The sequence below is a fragment of the Bos javanicus genome, chromosome 10 (assembly GCF_032452875.1).
Source record: "Bos javanicus breed banteng chromosome 10, ARS-OSU_banteng_1.0, whole genome shotgun sequence".
Lineage (NCBI taxonomy): Eukaryota > Metazoa > Chordata > Mammalia > Artiodactyla > Bovidae > Bos > Bos javanicus.
Window position 1 is genome coordinate 78,655,616 of NC_083877.1, and position 24,551 is coordinate 78,680,166.

Consider the following 24,551-nt stretch of genomic DNA (forward strand, 5'->3'; position numbering starts at 1 on the left):
CTTCTTCCTTGTATTATTATTCCCGTCCATCTTTCCAAGCACTCAAGGCAGGACTGAACCATAGGCAATGACATAAACTCCTCTCATCAGTCTGAGAGGTTCTGATTCGTGGTGTGGGGACTTAAAAGCTCGGCTAAGTTACTTTCCCTCTCCAAGCCTCATGATGTATAAAATGAGCATCTTAATAATGCTGCTTCATATTGCTTTTAGAATCAAATGAGATAGCACACATAAAGCTGTTATAGCATGCCACAAAGCAAGAACTAAATAAATGTGGCTGATTATTGTTTTCCATCCTCTCTGTTATTTGTAAGCCCTCCCCAGACAGCCATTTTCCTTTTTTGCATTTCTTTTCCATGGGGATGGTCTTGATCCCTGTCTCCTGTACAATGTCACGAACCTCATTCCATAGTTCATCAGGCACTCTATCAGATCTAGGCCCTTAAATCTATTTCTCACTGCCACTGTATAATCATAAGGGATTTGATTTAGGTCGTACCTGAATGGTCTAGTGGTTTTCCCTACTTTCTTCAATTTAAGTCTGAATTTGGCAATAAGGAGTTCATGGTCTGAGCCACAGTCAGCTCCTGGTCTTGTTTTTGCTGACTGTATAGAGCTTCTCCATCTTTGGCTGCAAAGAATATAATCAATCTGATTTCGGTGTTGACCATCTGGTGATGTCCATGTATAGAGTCTTCTCTCGTGTTGTTGGAAGAGGGTGTTTGCTATGACCAGTGCATTTTCTTGGCAAAACTCTATTAGTCTTTGCCCTGCTTCATTCCGTATTCCAAGGCCAAATTTACCTGTTACTCCAGGTGTTTCTTGACTTCCTACTTTTCCATTCCAGTCTCCTATAATGAAAAGGACATCTTTTTTGGGTGTTAGTTCTAAAAGGTCTTGTAGATCTTCATAGAACCGTTCAACTTCAGCTTCTTCAGAGTTACTGGTTGGGGCATAGACTTGGATTACCGTGATATTGAATGGTTTTTGGAAATGAACAGAGATCATTCTGTTGTTTTTGAGATCGCATCCAAGTACTGCATTTCGGACTCTCTTGTTGACCATGATGGCCACTCCATTTCTTCTGAGGGATTCCTGCCCGCAGTAGTAGATATAATGGTCATCTGAGTTAAATTCACCCATTCCAGTCCATTTCAGTTCGCTGATTCCTAGAATGTCAACATTCACTCTTGCCATCTCTTGTTTGACCACTTCCAATTTGCCTTGATTCATGGACCTGACATTCCAGGTTCCTATGCAATATTGCTCTTTACAGCAGCCTTACAAATAGCTGTGAAAAGAAGAGAAGGGAAAACAAAGGAGAAAAGGAAAGATATAAACATCTGAATGCAGAGTTCCAAAGAATAGCAAGAAGAGATAAGAAAGCCTTCTTCAGCGATCAATGCAAAGAAATAGAGGAAAACAACAGAATGGGAAAGACTAGGGATCTCTTCAAGAAAATCAGAGATACCAAAGGAACATTTCATGCAAAGATGGGCTCGACAAAGGACAGAAATGGTATGGACCTAACAGAAGCAGAAGACATTAAGAAGAGGTGGCAAGAATACACAGAAGAACTGTACAAAAAAGATCTTCATGACCAAGATAATCACAATGGTGTGATCACTCACCTAGAGCCAGACATCCTGGAATGTGAAGTCAAGTGGGCCTTAGAAAGCATCACTACGAACAAAGCTAGTGGAGGTGATGGAATTCCAGTTGAGCTATTTCAAATCCAGAAAGATGATTCTGTGAAAGTGCTGCACTCAATATGCCAGCAAATTTGGAAAACTCAGCAGTGGCCACAGGACTGGAAAAGGTCAGTTTTCATTCCAATCCCAAAGAAAGGCAATGCCAAAGAATGCTCAAACTACCACACATTGCACCCATCTCACATGCTAGTAAAGTAATGCTCAAAATTCTCCAAGCCAGGCTTCAAAAATACATGAACCATGAACTTCCAGATGTTCAAGCTGGTTTTAGAAAAGGCAGAGGAACCAGAGATCAAATTGCCAACATCTGCTGGATCATGGAAAAAGCAAGAGAGTTCCAGAAAAACATCTATTTCTGCTTTCTTGACTATGCCAAAGCCTTTGACTGTGTGGATCACAAGAAACTGTGGAAAATTCTGAAAGAGATGGGAATACCAGACCACATGACCTGCCTCTTGAGAAATTTGTATGCAGGTCAAGAAGCAACAGTTAGAACTGGACATGGAACAACAAACTGGTTCCAAATAGGAAAAGGAATATGTCAAGGCTGTATATTGTCACCCTGCTTCTTTAACTTATATGCAGAGTACATCATGAGAAACGCTGGACTGGAAGAAACACAAGCTGGAGTCAAGATTGCCGGGAGAAATATCAATAACCTCAGATATGCAGATGACACCACCCTTATGGCAGAAAGTAAAGAGGAACTAAAAAGCCTCTTGATGAAGGTAAAAGAGGAGAGTGAAAAAGTTGGCTTAAAGCTCAACATTCAGAAAACAAAGATCATGGCATCCAGTCCCATCACTTCATGGGAAATAGATGGGGAAACAGTGGAAACAGTGTCAGACTTTATTTTCTTGGACTCCAAAATCGCTGCAGATGGTGAGTGCAGCCCTGAAATTAAAAGACGCTTACTCCTTGGAAGGAAAGTTATGACCAACCTAGATAGCATATTCAAAAGCAGAGACATTACTTTGCCAACAAAGGTTCGTCTAGTCAAGGCTATGGTTTTTCCTATGGTCGTGTATGGATGTGAGAGTCGGACTGTGAAGAAGGCTGAGCACCAAAGAATTGATGCTTTTGAACTTTGGTGTTGGAGAAGACTCTTGAGAGTCCCTTGGACTGCAAGGAGATCCAACCAGTCCATTCTGAAGGAGATCAGCCCTGGCTGTTATTTGGAAGGAATGATGCTAAGGCTGAAACTCCAGTACTTTGGCCACCTCATGCGAAGAGTTGACTCATTGGAAAAGACTCTGATGCTGGGAGGGATTGTGGGCAAGAGGAGAAGGGGACAACAGAGGATGAGATGGCTGGATGGCATCACTGACTCTATGGACGTGAGTCTGAGTGAACTCTGGGAGTTGGTGATGGACAGGGAGGCCTGGCGTGCTGTGATTCATGGGGTTGCAAAGAGTCAGATACGACTGAGCGACTGATCTGATCTGATCTGATCTGATCCTCTCTGTTTCAGCTTGTCATTTTCTCTCTCTCTTTTATTCCTGAATGATCTTTCTTCTGTCTCATTCTATCTACGTTTTGGCTCCTCTGGACTATCACTTCCTCTTGGCTAATTTTACTTCCCCTGTGTTCATGTAAGATGCACTGAAGTTGGGCTGGGAAGGGGACATTGTGTTGTCAACAGCAGAAGGTCTGATGGGAAATTTGCGGAGTCACATATTCATGGGCTATCAAGCAGCAGTGGTCTCTGTGCCCCCAAGCTTTGGCTGGGAAGGAGATGAGACATGTTCACTACCCTCTAGCTTGGCCAGGGAAAGGAAGAGAAGGATCTCTGAGAAAGGTCTGAGGTGGAAATAAATATTCAGGGCTTACCACTTGCCAATTAAGGACCCTTCCTCTGAACTGCCATGGAGTTTGTGAAGGGGAATGAGTGATCTTTTGAAGACTTGAACAGAATTGCCTTCTGGGGCCTTGTTCCCTTGTTGGAATTCTGTGATTTCTGGCAGATGAAAGATCAAATCCAATGATGTAGAGCCACTGTGTTTGTTGAAGCAGTTGTGAAGAGAGAGCGGAGAGACAGCAGGAGATGCAGAGCTGTCAGTGACTAGACAGAATCCACTGTTCACTAAGCCTCAGTCATAGATGAATGTTTTAGGAAGAAATGGCCTCAGGTTAGTAAGCCCTTTACTTACAATAAAAGGGCTTGAGACCTGTGCAATACAGGAAGGATAGTGGTAGCATTATTGGGAAGATAGAAAATAATGGTTTGGGTAAGGGGAAATATGCTGAGAGTCTTCCCCTCACCACCCTAATTCCTGTTGCTAGCACAACACCCCAGACACTTTTTTGTCATATGGATCTGATCCAGAGTCTTTGTAACCCTTATCATCCAACATTTTCTTTTTCACTTGCTTACTCTGTCTCTCCAGAGAGAGTGACCTACATGTGAGTGAAAGTGTTAGTCGCTCAGTCGTATCCGACTCTTTGCAACCCCGCCAAGCTCCTCTGTCCATGGGTTTCTCCAGGCAAGAATATTGGAGTGGGTTTCCACTGCCTTCTCCAGGGGATCTTCCCAACCTAGGTATCAAACCTGGGTCTCCTGAACTGCAGGCAGATTCTTTACCATCTAAGCCAATAGGAAGTATGTCTGAGGGCAGGCGTATTATGTCTGATTCAGATGGATCTCCAGTGCCCAGCACAGTGCCTGGAATACCCTCAATGTGGATAAAATATGTTGAATTAATGAATAAGTAAGGCAACTTAATTATTATGTTAAATGTTCTCTGTCTCTATTCATTGTACATCCATTCCTTCATTTTCCTGAGGTTTATACGTAAGCACAATGAAGAAGAGTAACAGGAAATCTCCCACAAGGATCGATGAGAAAGATGACATCTGTGTCCCAGACTCCAAGGATCCAGGAGAGCTTCAAAATATGTTGAATGGAGGAGAATACGCCCCTTTTGTATCTCCTCCCATATTAGAAAGCAATTTTATCCAGGTAAATGATAATTAAACCCTGAATTAAGTTATGATAACCTCATAATTAATTTTCTCAAAGACAGTGGAAAAGGTTGGAAAAATTATTTTAATATTTTAAAAGGGACTGTGTGATAGAATTAAAGGGGATAGTTTGGGAACTTCAAACAATCTAAACTAATTAATGTAAAAGGAAAATTCACTTCAAATTTCCCCAACAAACTCTAACCTAGAAATTCTGTCCCAACTCTACTGAAATTATTCTATAATCTTCCCAAAATCACACAAAGAAAGTATGGTCATTTTAAAATACTCTGCCACAGGAAAGCATTCAGATAACTCCTTTCTTAACTTAGGAGACATTTTAAAGAATAATATCTATGACACAACCAGGGATTAAAACGCATTTTCCTTCTTACTTCTGAAGGAAAATATATTTGTTAAATTGTATCAAGGAGCGAAGTTTCCTTCTCCTAAAAATTTACCTACATTATGAATGAAACTACACTTCAATGCATTTGGGAGCAGTTCTAAATTTCCTCTAAACATTCAATATTAAACTATTCAGACAGAGGGTTCCATAATGGTCCAGTGGTTATGATTCAGTGTTTCCGCTGCAGGGGCACATTTTCGACCCCTGGTCCTGGAAGTTTTGCATGCTATGAGATGCCAAAAAAGAAAAGAAAAAAAATTCAGACAGAGAAATGGAGAACTGAATTAAATTATGTAGGGCATACCCTTAAAGTTCTTCAAAGTGTCACAACCAAGTCAAACACAGAACACACCCATTTAAGCAGCTCCTCAGCTGATTCTACATAGAAATGACAACATACAAGTGTCCTCTCCACTGATGGGAGAGCTCTTCACCTCCAAGAAGTCATAGGGAGGGAGGTGACGCCTCAAAGAATACCAATGTTTAAGTCATACGCCAAAACGCACGTGATGTCATGTTTTGATGTAATTCACCTTCTGTGTGCTTCTTTCCTAATAATCTTTTTATTTTTCTTCTGCACCTTTCTCAAATAATCATTTTCAAGCTTTAAAGAACACTGGGGGAGGCAGTCAGCTCTCGATAACTTAGATATGTCCTCATATCAGCCTTCCTCAGCGATCACTGCAGAGAAATAGAGGAAAACAATAGAATGGGAAAGACTAGAGATCTCTTCAAGAAAATTAGAGATACCAAGGGAACATTTCTTGCAAAGATGGGCTCGATAAAGGACAGAAATGGTATGGACCTAACAGAAGCAGAAGATATTAAGAAGAGGTGGCAAGAATGCACAGAAGAACTGTACAAAAAAGATCTTCATGACCAAGATAATCACAATGGTGTGATCACTCACCTAGAGCCAGACATCCTGGAATGTGAAGTCAAGTGGGCCTTAGAAAGCATCACTACGAACAAAGCTAGTGGAGGTGATGGAATTCCAGTTGAGCTATTTCAAATCCTGAAAGATGATGCTGTGAAAGTGCTGCACTCAATATGCCAGCAAATTTGGAAAACTCAGCAGTGGCCACAGGACTGGAAAAGGTCAGTTTTCATTCCAATCCCAAAGAAAGGCAATGCCAAAGAATGCTCAAACTACCACACAATTGCACTCATCTCACACGCTAGTAAAGTAATGCTCAAAATTCTCCAAGCCAGGCTTCAGCAATACGTGAACTGTGAACTTCCTGATGTTCAAGCTGGTTTTAGAAAAGACAGAGGAACCAGAGATCAAATTGCCAACATCTGCTGGATCATGGAAAAAGCAAGAGAGTTCCAGAAAAACATCTATTTCTGCTTTCTTGACTATGCCAAAGCCTTTGACTGTGTGGATCACAAGAAACTGTGGAAAATTCTGAAAGAGATGGGAATACCAGACCACATGACCTGCCTCTTGAGAAACCTATATGCAGGTCAGGAAGCAACAGTTAGAACTGGACATGGAACAACAGACTGGTTCCAAATAGGAAAAGGAGTTTGTCAAGGCTGTATATTGTCACCCTTCTTCTTTAACTTCTATGCAGAGTACATCGTGAGAATGCTGGACTGGAAGAAGCACAAGCTGGAGTCAAGATTGCCAGGAGAAATATCAATAACCTCAGATATGCAGATGACACCACCCTATGGCAGAAAGTGAAGAGGAACTAAAAAGCCTCTTGATGAAAGTGAAAGAGGAGAGTGAAAAAGTTGGCTTAAAGCTCAACATTCAGAAAACAAAGATCATGGCATATGGTCCCATCACTTCTTGGGAAATGGATTGGGAAACAGTGTCAGACTTTATTTTTCTGGGCTCCAAAATCACTGCAGATGGTGATTGCAGCCATGAAATTAAAAGACTCTTACTCCTTGGAAGGAAAGTTATGACCAACCTAGATAGCATATTGAAAAGCAGAGACATTACTTTGCCAACAAAGGTCCGTCTAGTCAAAGCTATGGTTTTTCCAGTGGTCATGTATGGATGTGAGAGTTGAACTGTCAAGAAAGCTGAGCGCCGAAGAATTGATGCTTTTGAACTGTGGTGCTGGAAAAGACTCTTGAGAGTCCCTTGGGCTGCAAGGAGATCCAAACAGTCCATTCTAAAGGAGATCAGCCCTGGGTGTTCATTGGAAGGACTGATGCTAAAGCTGAAACTCCAGTACTTTGGCCACCTCATGCGAAGAGTTGACTCACTGGAAAAGACTCTGATGCTGGGAGCGATTGGGGGCAGGAGGAGAAAGGGACAACAGAGGATGAGATGGCTGGATGGCATCACCGACTCGATGGACATGAGTTTGAGTAAACTCTGGGAGTTGGTGATGGACAGGGAGGCCTGGCGTGCTGCGATTCATGGGGTCACAAAGAGTCGGACACAACTGAGTGACTGAACTGAACATGTCATAACTAGATAAGTTATTCCCTTCAACACACACAACCTCTTGTGATTGCTATGTCTTTGGCAGCAAGTTATCAAGGTACCTGATTCAAGTGTGAGCGAAAAAGAACACTGATTATCTCAAGTAAATTGGTGGCTCAGATGTAAGGAGTCTGCCTGCAATGCAGGAGACCCAGGTTTGATCCATGTGTCGGGAAGACACCCTGGAGAAAGGAATGGTTACCCACTCCAGTATTCTTACCTGGAGAATCTCATTGGCAGAGGAGCCTGGCGGGCTATGGTCCATGGGGTCGAAAAGAGTCGGACACAACTGAGCGACTAACACAGATACAGATTGAAAGAACCAAAGGGCTGCAACTCATTCGCAGGAACCATCAGGGTCCCGGCTTCTCTCTTTTTGTCCTGTTACCTACAAATTTCTCCCTTGAGGACATCACATGTGAGCAGGACATGACAGCTGCCAGCAAGACAGGGGATACATCTCCTCTCTGCAACTGTGAGAGCTGAGACCCCTTTCCCAGAGCCACCAGGAGGCTTGGTCCCATTGGCCAGGCCTGAGTACATGCCCCTGCAGACAGCAATCACTGGCCAGGGGATGGGACCACCGTGACTAGTTTGGGTGGATGAGTTCACTCCTCAGCTGGGGGCACCATCCCTGAGGGGTGGATCCTGGACAAAACCAGAATTCTATTAATCAGGAAGAATAGGAGCATGGCTTTGGGTAGCTAATCAATAGTGTAGGCTACAATCTCCTTCTAAATATATTTGTTTTTTGGTAATTTACTTTTTTGCAGCAATTAATACACAGCTGAGAAACCAAGTGCTTTCCCTCTCTGGCTTCCTTCACATCCCTGTCCACCCACTTTCCAGTCTCATCCTCTTCCAGCCAGCAGAGACTCTGCTCTGTGCCCAGCCAGTCCATGTCGCACGTTGCTCAGGTCTGATTTAGAGGCCCTTCCTTGGGGGACCTTTTCTGACTCTATGGCCAGGGTGTACCGAGCTGGCTGATTGGTAAGAGTTCAGGAAGTTTACAAGTTGGTTGTTAAACACAGTCATCGTTAAGAATTAAATAGCATAACCTTATAAATAAAACTGTATTCAGAACAAAGGCAACACATGCTCAAAATTCATCCTTCATTCTACTACATTTTACTATTATCTTGGGGTTATGGATACAAGAGATCCAACCAGTCCATTCTGAAGGAGATCAGCCCTGGGATTTCTTTGGAAGGAATGATGCTAAAGCTGAAACTCCAGTACTTTGGCCACCTCATGCAAAGAGTTGACTCATTGGAAAAGACTCTGATGCTGGGAGGGATTGGGGGCAGGAGGAGAAGGGGACGATGGAGGATGAGATGGCTGGATGGCATCACTGACTCGATGGACGTGAGTCTGAGTGAACTCTGGGAGCTGGTGATGGACAGGGAGGCCTGGCGTGCTGCAATTCATGGGGTCGTAAAGAGTCGGACATGACTGAGAGACTGAACTGAACTATGGATACAAGAGTTTGACTTCTGTGAGAACCACTTGGCTGTATGGACTACAACATAGAAGAGTATATGACTGTAAATTGTCTGCTACAATTTATAATAAACATATCTTCTCTGAGAAAGGTAGTTACACACATACCTGCCTTCTTCCCCACTAAGTCAAGTTTTCTGTCATGCACCCCACAGCACAGTACCCTGAACTTGCGCTCAATAACACTTAAGACACTTAGTGACATACTTGTTTAATGTTCATTTTCACCAGCAGACCCCAGAGATCAGGGACCATGTCTATTCACTGTGATATCTCCAAGAAGTCACATGAGCAAAAGCATCATAGTTCAGCTCAGTTCAGTTCAGTTGCTCAGTTGTATCCGACTCTTGGTGACTCCATGGACTGCAGCATGCCTGGCCTTCCTGTCCATCGCCAACTCCTGGAGTTTTCTCAACTCATGTCCATTGAGTCAGTGATGCCATCCAACCATCTCATCCTCTGTCATCCCCTTCTCCTCCCGCCTTCAATCTTTCCCAGCATCTGGGTCTTTTCCAATGAATCAGCTCTTTGCATCAGGTGGCCAAAGTATTGGAGTTTCAGCTTCAACACCAGTCCTTCCAATGTACACCCAGGTCTGATCTCCTTTAGGAGGGAATGGTTGGATCTCCTTGCAGTCCAAGGGACTCTCAAGTCTTCTCCAACACCACAGTTTTAAAGCATCAATTCTTCGGCATTCAGCTTTCTTTATAGCATCATGGTTCATCTCTCCTTTATTCCTACACTGTTTGGGTAAGTGAGGTTGTTGAGGCCACAGATCTTATCAGAACTTCCCTCTTCCTCTTCTCTGCCTCAGGTCAACAGGAGAGGGGAATCCATTTACCTTCATAACCGAGCCAACTGGGTGACCGTAGGCATCTGCTCTTCCAGTCCCACCACCAAGACCCCTAACGTGATGTTGCTGGCTCATCTGACACCCACCGCCCAGAAAGATTCAGAACCCCTGTTTACAAGTCTCCTGACATCTCCTTCTCCAGAAAATCTGGTGCTTACCAGGTGAGTTACAAAGGAAAGAGGTTCACGACCTGTCAGAAAAGACGCTTTTACCCCGGAGGAGATGAGACTAGAAACACAGATGATAAGTGCTCCTCACTTGTTTCCTGCTACAGATGACAGAGTCATATCCTTAGAGTCTGGGGAGGTTGTCTGACAACCTGGCAGTCAAAACAAATGGTTCACCTTTAACTTCTCAAAAATTAAACCTAGGGGACTTCCTTGGTGGTCCGGTGGCTAAGACTCCACACTCCCAATGCAGAAGCTTAGGTTCGATCCCTGTTCAGGGAATGAAGGTCCCACGTGCTGCAGCTAAGACCTGGGACAACCAAATTAATTGACTAATTATATAAAATGAAGTCTGGAGTGCTGCAGTCCATGGGGTCGCAAAGGGTTGGACACGACTGAGCGACTGAACTGAACTGACTGAACAGGAACTTCCTCCCCCACCATCCCAACTTCCATCAGGATTAGTTCTGTTCTTGTCTCAATCCACCAACTTGCTGTAGGACCCACAGCAAATCACTCTCAGTCTCAACCTTGCAGGACTAACTAAATGGGACAACTTCTCCTAGATAAGTAATAAATAGCTGATATACCAGTTGATAGTCTTAGGAGTATGATTCAGGTGAGTTGGTCTTCAGGAGCCTGATTATATGTATGAAAAATCAAGGTTTTGAGCCTCAAAAACCATGAGCCAGACCTGGGAACATGTGGCCACAAGAAGGTCCTGCTGCATCCCACGCCGGCTCCTCCCCAAACCTGTTTGAGAGATGCACCTGGTGTCCTGTCTCACTCCACAAATGTCTATAACATGAAAGGCCTTGTGACAGTTTCCAGTCAGGCCTCCAGATGATATTTGCATTTGTCTGCAGGTTTCTCCCTCTGCAGTTTGTGACTCTCTCTGTACATGATGCCGAGAATATGCGCATCAAAGTAAAGCTGGTGAGTGGCCGAGCCTACTACCTACAGCTCTGCGCCCCTGCATGCAAACAAGAAGCCCTGTTCTGTCAGTGGGTAGAGCTCATCTCCCTCTTGAATAAGGAGAAAGCCAAAGCTTCCAAAGTGTCGGAAGTCTCCAGCCTCTCGGAAATCACAAACAGCACAGACATCACAGGCTCAGTGGACATCATGGATATAGCAGCCTTCCCCGCCATACAGACCTCACACCTGTCCACATGTTCAGACCCCAACAACGATGTAGAAAGCGTTGATTTCTCGGAATTCACAGACATCACCGATGTCACCGACGTCACGGATATTCCAGAAAATGAGGTCACTGAGGCCCCAGATATAAATATTGTCACAGAAGTCACAGAAGTCACAGACATCTGTGGAGTCACAGCAAGCTCAGGGGTCAGAGTGGTGTTTGAAAATGATGACATACTCAAGGCCAAGCAGGAGGAAAAGGTATGTGACATAGAAGACTTTCATTCTCTAATAATTACTCTCTTTCACTCTCTTTGGTGAGCTTCATGACATTGATTATTGAAATAGTATGGAGTTTACTCTGATTAACCTAACACTAAAAATGAGATCTGATCCCTGAACCCCTGCTTAAAAGAGTTGTAAGATGTCCCCTGAAATAGGCAGTGACCATCCATACCATAAAACTTAACCCTGTATCAGGAGGCATGGTAGGATAAAAAGAACTTTGGTATCAGAGCCAGAAGTCCTGGGTTGGAATCCTGCCCTGCCTGCTTCATGTTAGTTTGGCCAAGTCACTGAACATGCAGCTCTCAAGTGAGAATATTAATATCATGTAAGGGTTATATTAAGGTTTAAATGTGCACAAATATATGAAGTACACTGAAGGATGGGGTGAAACTTCAATAAGTAAAAGTGAGGAATAAAAATAAGAAAATAAATTCCCCAAATAAATGAGCAGCTTTAGAAATAGCCAGAAAGTGGAAAAACACAGAGCCATATCCAACAATATATCAGTTTGGCTGGAGCATAATATATGTGGAAAATATTAAGATATAGGATTGGAAAATTGCTTGCAAATCTTAAATGCCAAAATAAGAAGTGTAGACTCAGGCTTTGAACAAACCTTAGCCACAAAAGCTCTGTATAAGGGAGTGAAGGGGCTGTGTTTTTAAAAGGTTATTCTGATGGCAGGACAGATTGTAGGTAAAGAGATTGGTGTGGAGACTGTAGCTGAGAACTCCCCGTGGGGCCCAGGACAGAAAGATGACAGAGGGAAAAGATGGACATTTCACAGAAGAAACCACTAGCTACTAAAATCAGTGGAAAAGGCTAACCTCACTAGTAATAAAAAAATGCAAACCAAAAAATATTTCATCCATAAAGCTGTTAAGAGATCAACACAGTCAGCATTAGTAAAGTTGGGGTCATCTGGGAGTTTCTAAAGATTCATGGCAGGGTGAGAATTAGAACAAACTTTCTTGAAATCATTATGAGTCAAGAACCTAGAAATGTTGACACCCTTTGACTCAGTGACTTCACTTTTAAGAATCTTTCTTAAGGAATTAGTGAAGTCGCTCAGTCGTACCCGACTCTTTGTGACCCCATGGATAGTAGCCTGCACCAAGCTCCTCCATCCATGGGAATTTCAAGGCAAGAGTACTGGAGTGGGTTGCCATTTCCTTCTCCAGGGAATCTTCCCAACCCAGGGATCAAACCCAGGCCTCTCACATTGTAAGATTAATCTTAAGGAATTAATCACCAATAAGAATGAGAATCTAACTATAAAGATGTTAATTGTACCACATCTATTCTATGTTTATAAAAATAAAATAATGATAATGAAGAAGTAACCTAAACATCCACCACAGAGGAAGGGCTAAATGAATTTAAACCACAAAGGGCATGTTCCATGTTTATATCATTCAGGAGCAACCAAAGTGACGGACAAGATTATATCCACTCAGTAAATATTGGTTAAATGAACAATTACTCCGTAGCGCTAATTCTGTTGGAGAATTTTTTTTACTTGGAAAAATATATATGATATAAAGCTGAATGAAAAATGAACTAAAAGGTTTTATAATCCTTATTACATAAAAATGCAAGTGCATACATAGATAATAGGAGGGGGAGAAAGTCATATTGTTAATAGTTATTTCTGGGCTTCCCTGAGCGCTCAGTTGGTAAAGAATCCGCCTGCAATGCAAGAGACCCCAGTTCAATTCCTGGGTTGGGAAGATCCTTTGGAGAAGGGATAGGCTACCCACTCTAGTATTCTGGCCTAGAGATATCCATGGACTGTATACTCCATGGGGTTTCAAAAGTCGGACACAACTGAGCAACTTTCACATCCTTATTACATAAAAAAGCAAGTGTATATACAGACAATAGGAGAGGGGGAAGTCATATTGTTAATAACAGTTTATTTCTAGGTTGTGGTCTTATAAGCAATTGATGTTTTATTCTTTACGGGTTTCTGAATGTTCTGCTTTTTATAATAATATTTTTTAATTAAAAAAATTCAAGTAGCTTTACAAAGTTTTTAATAACATAGGGAGATTTTTATAATAAATTTTGAAGTGAAAAAATATGGGCTACAGCACTGCAATATGATCACAAAACAGGCACATTCAAAATAAATAAATGGAGAAAAAGACCAGAATGAAATGTCCCATAGTAGTTATATCTGGCCTGTGGCATCAAAAAGCAATAATTTTCTCCCTTTCACTGTATATCTTTTAGGATTTTCTAAATATTCTATGAAAAATATATATTGCTTTCATTGTCAGAAAAAATGTTTAATTTTTACAGAAGATTACTGCATTATTTTCAAAGAACAGTACAGAGGTGGTGGAGTAGATAATGACAAAAGGGGGAAGAAGGCGCAGATGTCAGTGATGTTAGACAGACAGAATCTTTCAGACCAGCTGGCCTATGGCTCTGAGGCCCGAGAGCGAGTCTGGGGGAGGCGAGGAACGACAGAGCAGTGGTGCTAATAACAGACGCCAGGGGCACTAGGAGAATGGCTGAGATACTAGAATGCTAAATTTTAGGTCTTTTGAAAAGCAAACTCTTTAGTATTTTTATGAACCTCCAACTCCTGTCACCTATTAGATGCTCTTAAGTCAAGAGCAACTTTGGATGGGAACAATTGGTGGCAAGACATTTCTAGAAAACCTTCCTTTCCCTGCCAGTTGAGGGAGAGGAAGCCCTGTGACTGAGTCCTAATTTTCCTTCTTGAGGTGACACTGGTGTGCATGACCACGTGAGGTTTCGAATGTGCTGTGTCGGGCCCCCACGCTGTCAGCCTCCAGGCCCACCTAGGCTCCTCTCAACGGCTGTGCAACACCAAGCCTCATCCCTTCATCACTGCACTTGTGCGCTCGAGGGCACTCAGTAAATATGAATGAAATGATTACTGCTTCATAAATTATCTGTTTCTGTGTGATGCTCTTCTGTCACCTGATTTGCTGCTGCTTGTTATTTTCAAAGGAAAAAATGGAAAACATTCTGAAGTCTGGGTGTTTACGAGATACAAAAAGTAAGAATGAGTTTAGAGAATCCCCAAAACGTGTCACCATCTCAAACCTAGCACTGACTTTCGAAGGTGAAAGATGTTTTCAAACTACCTTGACTCCAGAAGAAGATGAGACAGAGAAATCCAAAGAGATGAGCGACAGACCCCGTGAAATAAGGACAATGGACTCTGAAAGCACAACTCTCAAGGCTGAAGAACCCAGGTATGTGAAGCAGGGAGATGCCAAATGATGCTAAGACATGAAATATGTAAGTAAGTGCATGCTTTAAAGTCCCTGCAGGACTTCCCTGGCAGTCCATTGGTTAAGACTATGCCCTTCCAATCTAGAGGGCATGGGTTCAATCCCTGGTCAGGGAAATAAGATCCCACATGCTGTGTGGTGAGACCAAAAATAAAGGAAAAATAAATAAAGTCCCTGCAACTCAGGCATTTGTCATGGAAGATTCTCAAACATACGAATGACATACGAATGATGACATAATCTTAGACATATGAATGATAACATAATCAACTCAATTATCCACATTTGGTTTCAGTTCAGTCCAGTCGCTCAGTCGTGTCCGACTCTTTGTGACCCCATGAATCGCAGCATGCGAGACCTCCCTGTCCATCACCAACTCCCGGAGTTCACCCAAACCCACGTCCATCGAGTCAGTGATGCTATCCAGCCATCTCATCCTCTGTCGTCCCCTTTTCCTCCTGCCCCCAATCCCTCCCAGCATCAGAGTCTGTTCCAATGAGTCAACTCTTCACATGAGGTGGCCAAAGTACTGGAGTTTCAGCCTTAGCATCATTCCTTCCAAATAACAGCCAGGGCTGATCTCCTTCAGAATGGACTGGTTGGATCTCCTTGCAGTCCATTTGGTTTAACCTTGTCTAATTTTTATTTTCACACCAACTTCTTAAACCAGTCAGCTGGCATTCTGCGCTATCTGCCTTGTATAGATGGTGTGTGCTGAAGGAAATAAAATAGAATGATGGTGTCCACATTTTGGAGTTAGGGCATTGATTGTCTGGAGTAATTATGGGTGCTTTTATCTTTACACTTCTATTTTCTTCTTTACATGTCCCTTACACTTTTCTACACTTCCAATGAATAACTTAATAATCTGAAAAAATGTTTTTATAATCATAAATACCCAATTACATGATGAATGTGAGAGACACTGTGGTATTATAAAAATAAAAGTTAATATGTTTATTCTGGAGTAACAGCTATCAAGAAACCAGAGAAAAACATAGAGATCTAAATGCTATATTAGCAAGAATGAAAATCAGGAATGTATTGAACTATGTCTAAGTTATTTTTAAATATAAAAAGGAACAGGGGAAAACAGGGAAACAAACTTTTTAAAGGTGTGAGTCATTCATTCAATATTTACTGAGCATCTTCTATGTGCTAGAGACAGGGCATACATCAGTGAAAACAAGTCATGCAGTGTTTCGTTCTAGTGGAGGGTATCAATAATCAAACAAAGTGTATTATGCCAGCTGGAATGTGCTGTGAGAAAACAAAAAGTAACAGAAGCATTTGAGGAGGGAGGGAGTAGGTCTATCTTATATAAGTGGTCAGGGACTGCTTCTCTGAGGAAGGGCAGAGATCTGAAGAGAGGGTAGAGCGCTGGTGGAATGGTTTCAAGATGATTGACTGTGTAGCAATTATAAGAGGGCCATATTAGGTGTTCAGTAAATGGTCATGATTGTCACTATTAATTCATTTCCAACAGCAAGGATAAAAGAAAGTTAGCTATTCTGTCCGAAAAAAATCTTAATCGACTGAGGGGTAATCGTTCAAAACTCTCTTTTTCACCTCCTTTCCAGCTAAGTAGGGATCCAGGGAAGCAAAGGAATATGGATGATCCTTGGAAGATTCATAAACCTTGAAGTCAGAGTAACATTTTTTTACTCTCTAGCTCCTGGGCAGCCACATTTCTCACAGTTCTAGAGCCTCTACATCCAAGTGTCAATACATTCCAGGTGTTGCTGGATCTCGATTATGATTTCAATGGTCAATTTCAATTCAATTTCAATATGATTTCAGTTTCAAATTATGATTTTGGTGGTCTGCTTAAGCAAAGCGTTGTGTCCTAGCGAGGGTTTCTATACCAGTGGTTCTTAATGTGTGGCTGGTCAGCAGCAGCACCTGGGAGCTGGTAAATGATGTAAATTCTTGAGCCCATTCCTACCCTGCTGAATCATAAACTCTTGAGATGGGCTCATCATTTTGTGTTGTAATAAGCCTCCAAATGGTTCTAATGTACAACCATGTTTGAGGACTGTTGCCTTATGAGAAGCCAGTCCTAGAAACAAAGTCAGATCGAGCAAGGAGTCCTCTCTTGTGAGCGCTTCTTCTAAGGCCCAAGAACCAAAATGAGGGTTTCTCTTCATAGCCATAGGAAGAACTATCAGTTCAAATTCAAGGAAATCCACTTCAGAAAATTTTCCTATATGACCAGATGTTCTGAAATTTGCATTAAAAAGTATATTTAAAATCAATTAATTGCATTTTCTTCTCTGATAGCCACAGCTGCTGCTCCTGCTGCTAAGTCGCTTCAGTCATGTCCGACTCTATGCGACCCTATAGACAGCAGCCCACCACGCTTCCCCGTCCCTGGGATTCTCCAGGCAAGAACACTGGAGTGGGTTGCCATTTCCTTCTCCAATGCATGAAAGTGAAAAGTGAAGTGAAGTCGCTCAGTCGTGTCCAACCCTCAGCAACCCCATGGACTGCAGCCTACCGGGCTCCTCCATCCATGAGAGTTTCCAGGCAAGAGTACTGGAGTGGGGTGCCATTGCCTTCTCCGATCGCCACAGCTAGGCCTTCCAAAATTATGTTGAATTAAAGTGGTGAGCTCACTGACTCGATGGACGTGAGTCTGAGTGAACTCCAGGAGTTGGTGATGGACAGGAAGGCCTGGCGTGCTGCAATTCATGGGGTCACAAAGAGTCGGACACGACTGAGCGACTGAGCTGAACTGAACTGAACTGAAAGTGGTGAGAGTGGACATACTTGTCTTGTTTCCTGATCTTAGAGGAAATGCTTCCAGCTTTTCACCACTGAGAATAATGTTAACTGGGGGTTTGTCATTTTTGTTGTTCAGTTACTCAGTTGTGTCCGACTCTTTGGGACCCCATGGACTGCAGCACAGGCTTCCCTGTCCATCACCATCTCCCGGAGCTTGCTCCAACTCATGTCCATTGAGTCAGTGATGCCATCCAACCATCTCACCCTCTGTCGTCCTCTTCTCCTTGTGCCTTCCCAGGGTCTTTTCTAATGAGTCAGCTCATCGCATCAGGTGGCCAAAATATTGGAACTTCAGCATCAGTCCTTCCAATGAATATTTAAGATTGATTTCCTTTAGGATTGACTGGTTTGATCTCCTTGCAGTCTTGGCCTTTATTCAGTTCAGTTTAGTTCAGTCGCTCAGTTGTATCTGACTCTTTGCTACCCCATGGACTGCAGCAAAGCCTGCCCTCCCTGTCCATCGCCAACTCCCGGAGTTTACTCAACTAATGTCCATTAAGTCGGTGATGCCACCCAACCATCAAACCCTCTGATGTCCCCTTCTCCCGCCTTCAATCTTTCCCAGCATCTGGGTATTTTCCAGTGAGTCAACTCTTCGCATCAGGTGGCCAAACTATTGGAGTTTCAGCTTCAACCTCAGTCCTTCCAATGAACATTCAGGACTGATTTCCTTTAGGATGGACTGGTTGGATCTCCTTGCAGTCCAAGGGACTCTCAAGAGTCTTATCCAACACCACAATTCAAAAGCATCAATTCTTTGGCACTCAGCTTTCTTTATAGTCCAACAGTCACATCCATACATGACCACTGGAAAAACCATAGCCTTGACTAGACGGACCTTTGTTGGCAAAGTAATGGCCTTTATTAGGTTGAGGTAAATTCCCTCTATGCCCAGTTCCTGGAGTTTTATCATAAATGGGTGTTGAGTTTTGTCAAAAATTTTCTGCATCTATTGAGATGATCATATGGTTTTTATTCTTCAATCTTTTGATGTGGTATATCACACTGAATATTGGGAAAATCCTTGCATCCCTGGGATAAATCCCACTTACCTGTGATTTATGATCCTTTTAATGCACTGTTAGGTTTCATTGGCTAGTATTTTGTTGAGGATTTTTGTGTCTATGTTCATCAGTGATATTAGCCTGTAACTTTCTCTCTTTTTTGTGGTATCTTTGTCTGATTTTGGTATCAGGGTGTTGGTGGGCCTCATAAAATGAGTTTGAGGGTATTTCTTTTTCTAAAAATTTTGTAATAGCTTCAGAAGGATAGGTGTTAGCTCTTCTGTAAATGTTTGATAGAATTAATCTGTGAGGCCATCTGGTCCCAAACTTTTGTTTGTTGGGAGTTTTCTAATCACAGATTCAGTTTCAGCACTTGTGTTTGGTCTGCTTATATTTTCTATTTCTTTCTAGTTCAGTCTTGGGACCTTTCTATTTCTTTCTAGTTCAGTCTTAGTACCTTTCTAAGAATTTGTCCATTTCTTCTAGGTTGTCCATTTTTTGGCATGCTTATAGTCTCTTATGATCTTTTGTATTTCTGTGAGGTCAGCTTTAACTTCTTTTTTCATTTCTAATGTTAATGATTTGAGCTCTCTTGCTTTTTTCTTGAGTCTGGCTAAAGGTTTATCAATTATGTTTATCCTTTCAAAGAACCAGCTTTTAGCTTCATTGATCTTTTATTTTGTTTTCTTCATCTCTCATTTATTTCTGCTCTGATCTTTATGATTTCTTTCCTTCTACTAACTTTTGATTTTGTTTGTTCTTCCTCTAGCTGCTTTAGATATAAGGTTAGGTTGTTCATTTGAAATTTTTCTTGTTTTTTGAGGTAAGATTGTATTTCTATGAACTTTCCTCTTAGAATTGCTTTTGTTGCACCCTAGAGATTTTGGGTCATATTTTCGTTTTGATTTATCTCTAGGCATTTTTAAAATTTCCTCTGATTTTTTCAGTAATCCATTATTTGTTTAGTAGCATATTGTTCACTTTCCACATATTTGCATTTTTTGCAGGTTTTTTTTTTTTTTTTGTAGTTTCTAAGCTCATAGCACTGTGATCAAAAAAAAAAAAAAATACTTGATATGATTTCAATTTTCTTGGCTTCTCTGGTAGCTCAAATGGTAAAGATTCCACTTGCATGGAAGCATATACACTACCATATGTAAAAGAGATAGCTAGTGGGAATTTGCTATATGACTCAGGGAACTCAAACCAGGGCTCTGGTTTGACAGCCTAGAGGGGTGAGAGGTGGGAGGTGGGAGGGAGTTTTAAGAGAGAGGAAACATATGTATACCTATGGCTGATTCATGTTGATATATGGCAAAATCCAAGACTATTGTAAAGCAATTATCCTTCAATTAAAAATAAATAAAATTTTTAAAAAGTAATCATCAGTCAGAAGGAGTGAGGGAAAGACAAAGAATGTAAGAGACAAAGGTATAGCAGCAGGTGCCACTCAACAGGAAATGTACTTTTTGCTACGTACAAGTATGACTTTCATAGAAAAGCGTAAGATTTCTAAAAAACAAGTGAGATAAAAATGAATCCATCCAGTCTAGCAATTTTTCCTAAACAGTAATTAATCAGGTCTGATCATTCTGACATCTTCCTCTGCTTTATTTCATTCAATATATCTCAAATTCTGTCCTGCCCCTGTCTAAGCTTTCAGAAACACCCAATTCAAAAATCTTAACAAGGTTAACTGTTTAAATCATTTCAACTTCTTCTTTCCTCATCCTTTTGCAAATAATGGATGCCCTGAAGCACTGGATTAACTTTTAGTGCTTTAAAAAATCTTTAAAAAGTAATAAACATTTTTAAAGCATAGTTTTAGATTTACAGAATAATTGAGCACATAGCACATACAGCCCTACACCCACACCACTGCCACCTCCTCACCCTCCCTCGTCCCCAGTTTCCCCTGTTAGTAACACTTGCCTTAGTGTGGTACCTTTGTTAACAGTTAATGAACAAAACATATATTATTATTAAGTATAGTCCCTAGTTTAAGGTTCACTCTCTCTCTTGTACAGTTTTATGGCTTTTGACATATGCACACTGACATGTATCCACTGTTACATACAGAAAAGCCTCACTTCCCTAAAAATTCTCTGAGCGTTAGACTGCTCGTAGTAGTTTCTTAAAATGTTACAAATTGTAAGGATAACTTGTTTCTAGATTGAAGTGAGCTGCAAGTGTGAAGTTTTGTTACTCTCACTGTTATGATTGGTATTAGAAATGAGAAAATGAATGCCTATATAAATAGCAAAAATCTTAGGATTTTAAGATTACAAAGGATCTTAGTTAGCAAATCCCAAAATCTTCCAGGCTCTGCCCTTCAGTCTCTCAGCTTCCTGTATCATTTATCTGCTGACTCTACTGTAAAGAAAGAAAAAAATAGATTTTAAAAACAAAGCAAAAAATAAATTTTGGTTCTAACTAATCCTCTTAGTCCAATTTAATCAAGTATAGATTATATTTTAGTGCCTATTTACATCAGGAACATAATTACTACCTAGAGCCTAATTTGAGAATGTTCATTATAATTGAAAGACGTAATAAAATCAAAGAACAGAATGGGATTCACTGATACTTAGTCCTGGGATATTTGTAGGATCAAGTCAGGATGCTGTGAGAGTGATAAATGAATTCTAGTGTATATTTTTCTTCTCCAAGACCATGGATTTCGGTGACACCTTTCTAACCGTGTACTTTGAAACAAACAAACAAACAAAATTAAACAATGACCTTGTTGAGTATTTTGCCCTCAAATTCATTGGCCTTTAAAATGTAAATTGAACAATTTAAATCTAGATAAGTGAAAGACTATGGAAAGTTCGATAATGTCACTTTGGGTACTTTAGAAATGAAGGATTTACTTTATAGAGCATTTATATTCCTTTTTATACCTTGGCAATAGTGTTACTGTGATTCTTCGCTTTGTTTTAAAGAGGATAATGGCAGGCTTCATTTTAGTTTGCACCTACTCTTTTAAAGTACATTTATTTGGTACCTCTCAGTATACTGAAAACTTTTATCATTAAACTCAACCTTATTTAAATCACCAGACCCATTTGGTAAAGGTTATGAGTATTTGCAAACTTCTCAGAAAATTACTAATTTAACCTTTACATTTGAAAGATTCACTAAAGAATTTGAACTGCATGAATTTGCCAGATCCTCTAAATGGATCAGAATTATTTCTTTGTACATTTATCTGAGAAGCTATTATATAAGGATAATTATTCTTCCCATAATTCTCTTACTCAAACAGCAAAACTTTCAAAATAGCTATTGCAGTATAGCCAAGAAACAAAGATTTGGTGAAAATTAACTGACTTAAGTTTATATTTTAGCATTCAGTAGGTTAAGAAAATAAGTATTTTAATTATTGATATTAATTTTAAAAGTCAGACATACAGGGACTTGCCAGGTGGTTCAGTGGTTAAGACTCCATGTTGCCAGTACAGGGGGCTGGATACCTGGTCTGGGAACTAAGATCCCACAGGCCATGTAGCATGGTCAAAAGATTAAAAATTTTAAAAAGGTATCAGGCATGCAGAAAACAGACTTTATTCAAAGATATCTCTGAAAGTAAAATAGTCCAAAAAACTGACAGCTAGTTCCCTACTTTATATCCACTAAGCTGTAAGAAATTGTAATAACTTGGATGAATGATTGAGGTTATTCACCTAGAAGACTCCCATCAAGGCCACCAAGATTGTGATGAAGAGCTAGCAGAGGTGGGCAACTGCAAACCCTGGCACCCATCCATTCCAGAATATATCCCACATGTCTACAAGAGCATATATTCCCAATGCAACTGACTCCATTTACAGAAACCCCTGAACAGCAGCAGTTAGCTTCTTTTAGTCTCAACCCCAAATGAGTTTTTAGGGTCTGGAGATGTAGCATGATAGGGATCCTTACAGCCTCACTGAGTGACAGATGATAGCCACAATAAAAATAGATTATATGTAATGACATACAACTCACTTTTATGGCTTTTGTAGGTTGGACAGCTTACATGTTACATAAATTTAGGTAATTTTACTCTAAGATGCATTATAATGGATAATACCCTTGGCTGGGGCTTCTTCCCACATGGCACTAGTGGTAAACCTGCCTGCCATTGCGGGAGATATAAGAATCATGGGTCAGTCCCCGAGTTGGGAAGATCCCCTGGAGGAGGGCATGACAACCCTCTCCAGTATTCTTACCTGCAAAATCCCACGGACAGAGGAGCCTGGTGAGCTCCAGTTCACAGGGTCGCATAGAGTTGGACATGCTGAAACAACTTAGCACGCACATGTGCACCCTTGGCTTACTAAATATATGTCATTATACCTACTAAGTACTTAGAGAATGGTTGTTTTCTCATACCTAGTAATTCTTTTCTAAATATCTGCGGTTATACTGGCCAAACTTTGAAATGTGCTATTTATTTTTACAGGAGCAGGAGAACTGATTCAGACACTTCAGGTATGGACCAAATTCCACCATATTTCTTTGTGATCCCTTGTATCAAGCCATCACCTCAGGGCCCTGGAACAGACAGAGTAGCTAAAAACAAAGGAATCGAGCCAGACATTTTGAGGCATTCCCTTTCCTGTCTTTGCTTCCTTCTGAGAGTCTGTCCTACAGAAATGGCCTCAAAGACTACATTCATGCTATCTTTCAAGCAGTAGGCACCACTTGGCTTTTTTCTGTGCTGATAGAGTTCCCTAGTTCCCAGGATCTCTAACTCACAGGGCAGGAGCCACTCCCAAGCTAGCTCTGCGAGCAGAATCAAACATGATATGGCCTGTTACTCCTGCTGATTTGGAAGGGAAGTGATCACAGCTCAATTTCTTGGTAAATCTAAAATCTGCTAGCCCCTCTTTTATTCCTGCTTGTGTCTTTGTCTTCTGCTCTGCGGTCAGGTGATAGAATTTAATGTTTTCTTCTGGCAGCTTTTTCTTTACATATTCCCACATCTCGGGGTCATTAACTGGCAACAACTGTTTGAAGTAAAGGCTGTCATGTAAACACTAGTGGAGAGTTCTTCCCTTGCTTGCTGCTGACCCACTTCTGAGTGACTGTCTAACCTCTGGGGAGTAGAAGAGACCTCTGCTCCAGTCATGCACATAAAAGAACATCATGGAAGGAACACAAAATCACATTTCATTGAACTTAAAAAGGAGGGGGAAAAAACACAGAAATACTTGAAGGTGTTTTTTAGTCACATTTGCAGGAGTCCTACAAAAGAAGAGAAAAGAAAATGATTGGGGGGGAGAACTAAATGGGAAAGGGGATCAACCTGTATTTTTGGGGGGGAGCACATGCAGAAATATGTAAAATTGTACACATGAAATTTATATAATGTTAAATAAGTAAATATTAGCTCGATAAAGTTTTTTTTAAGCCAATGATTATAGAAAAGCTACTTATACAAATGGGGTTCATCTTTGGGCCTTCCCACTGGACTTTAGTGTCCAAAAGTACCAGAGGAGCTTCACGATAATGTGGTTTTTACCTATATTCCAATCTATAGAACTGAACCTGAAAACAAATGCTATTATAGTTTATAAGAAAAATATAAAATTTCCCTCACAGTATATAGAATTTTCATCTATCAATTTCTATCCCAAATTTTATTTCAAAAAGAAATCAAATCTGTAAAAATTCCCAAGATATGCTATTACAGGCAAATATTTTCTTCTTATTTTCTAAAGACAATATTAAATCTAGCAAAAACCTTATAACTTAATATATAATTAGTAGCTGAGCATATAATTAGTACATTATTCATACATTCTGAAATACTCCCTATTTAAGCCATGGAAATTTAAAATTAATATAGGACATTGATACTTCCATTTTAATCTCATATGAGACTGATTCACCTGCCTCCTGGCACAAACTCAATCTTGTTCAACTGAATAAACATTCAATGCTCATCTATTATATAGGAGGCACTGAGACAGACTCTGGGAGAGATTAAAAATAAATAACAGGACATATACCTGGCCTCAAGACATG

At 40.9% G+C, this 24,551-nt stretch overlaps 1 protein-coding gene across 4 annotated transcripts in view; it reads left to right on the plus strand.

Annotated features, from left to right (window-relative positions):
- Nucleotides 1-24,551, plus strand: part of GARIN2 (golgi associated RAB2 interactor family member 2) — a 35,230-nt gene that overhangs the window by 6,308 nt on the left and 4,371 nt on the right. For 3 of the 4 annotated variants that reach the window (XM_061429183.1, XM_061429181.1, XM_061429182.1), the window contains exons 3-7: nucleotides 4,496-4,671; nucleotides 9,843-10,042; nucleotides 10,915-11,449; nucleotides 14,462-14,709; nucleotides 22,984-23,012. In XM_061429183.1, the coding sequence (XP_061285167.1) occupies nucleotides 4,513-4,671; nucleotides 9,843-10,042; nucleotides 10,915-11,449; nucleotides 14,462-14,709; nucleotides 22,984-23,012 (1,171 nt within the window). In that variant the 5' untranslated portion in view covers nucleotides 4,496-4,512. The remainder of the gene's footprint in view (nucleotides 1-4,495; nucleotides 4,672-9,842; nucleotides 10,043-10,914; nucleotides 11,450-14,461; nucleotides 14,710-22,983; nucleotides 23,013-24,551) is intronic. The other variant, XM_061429184.1, reaches the window with a different exon arrangement.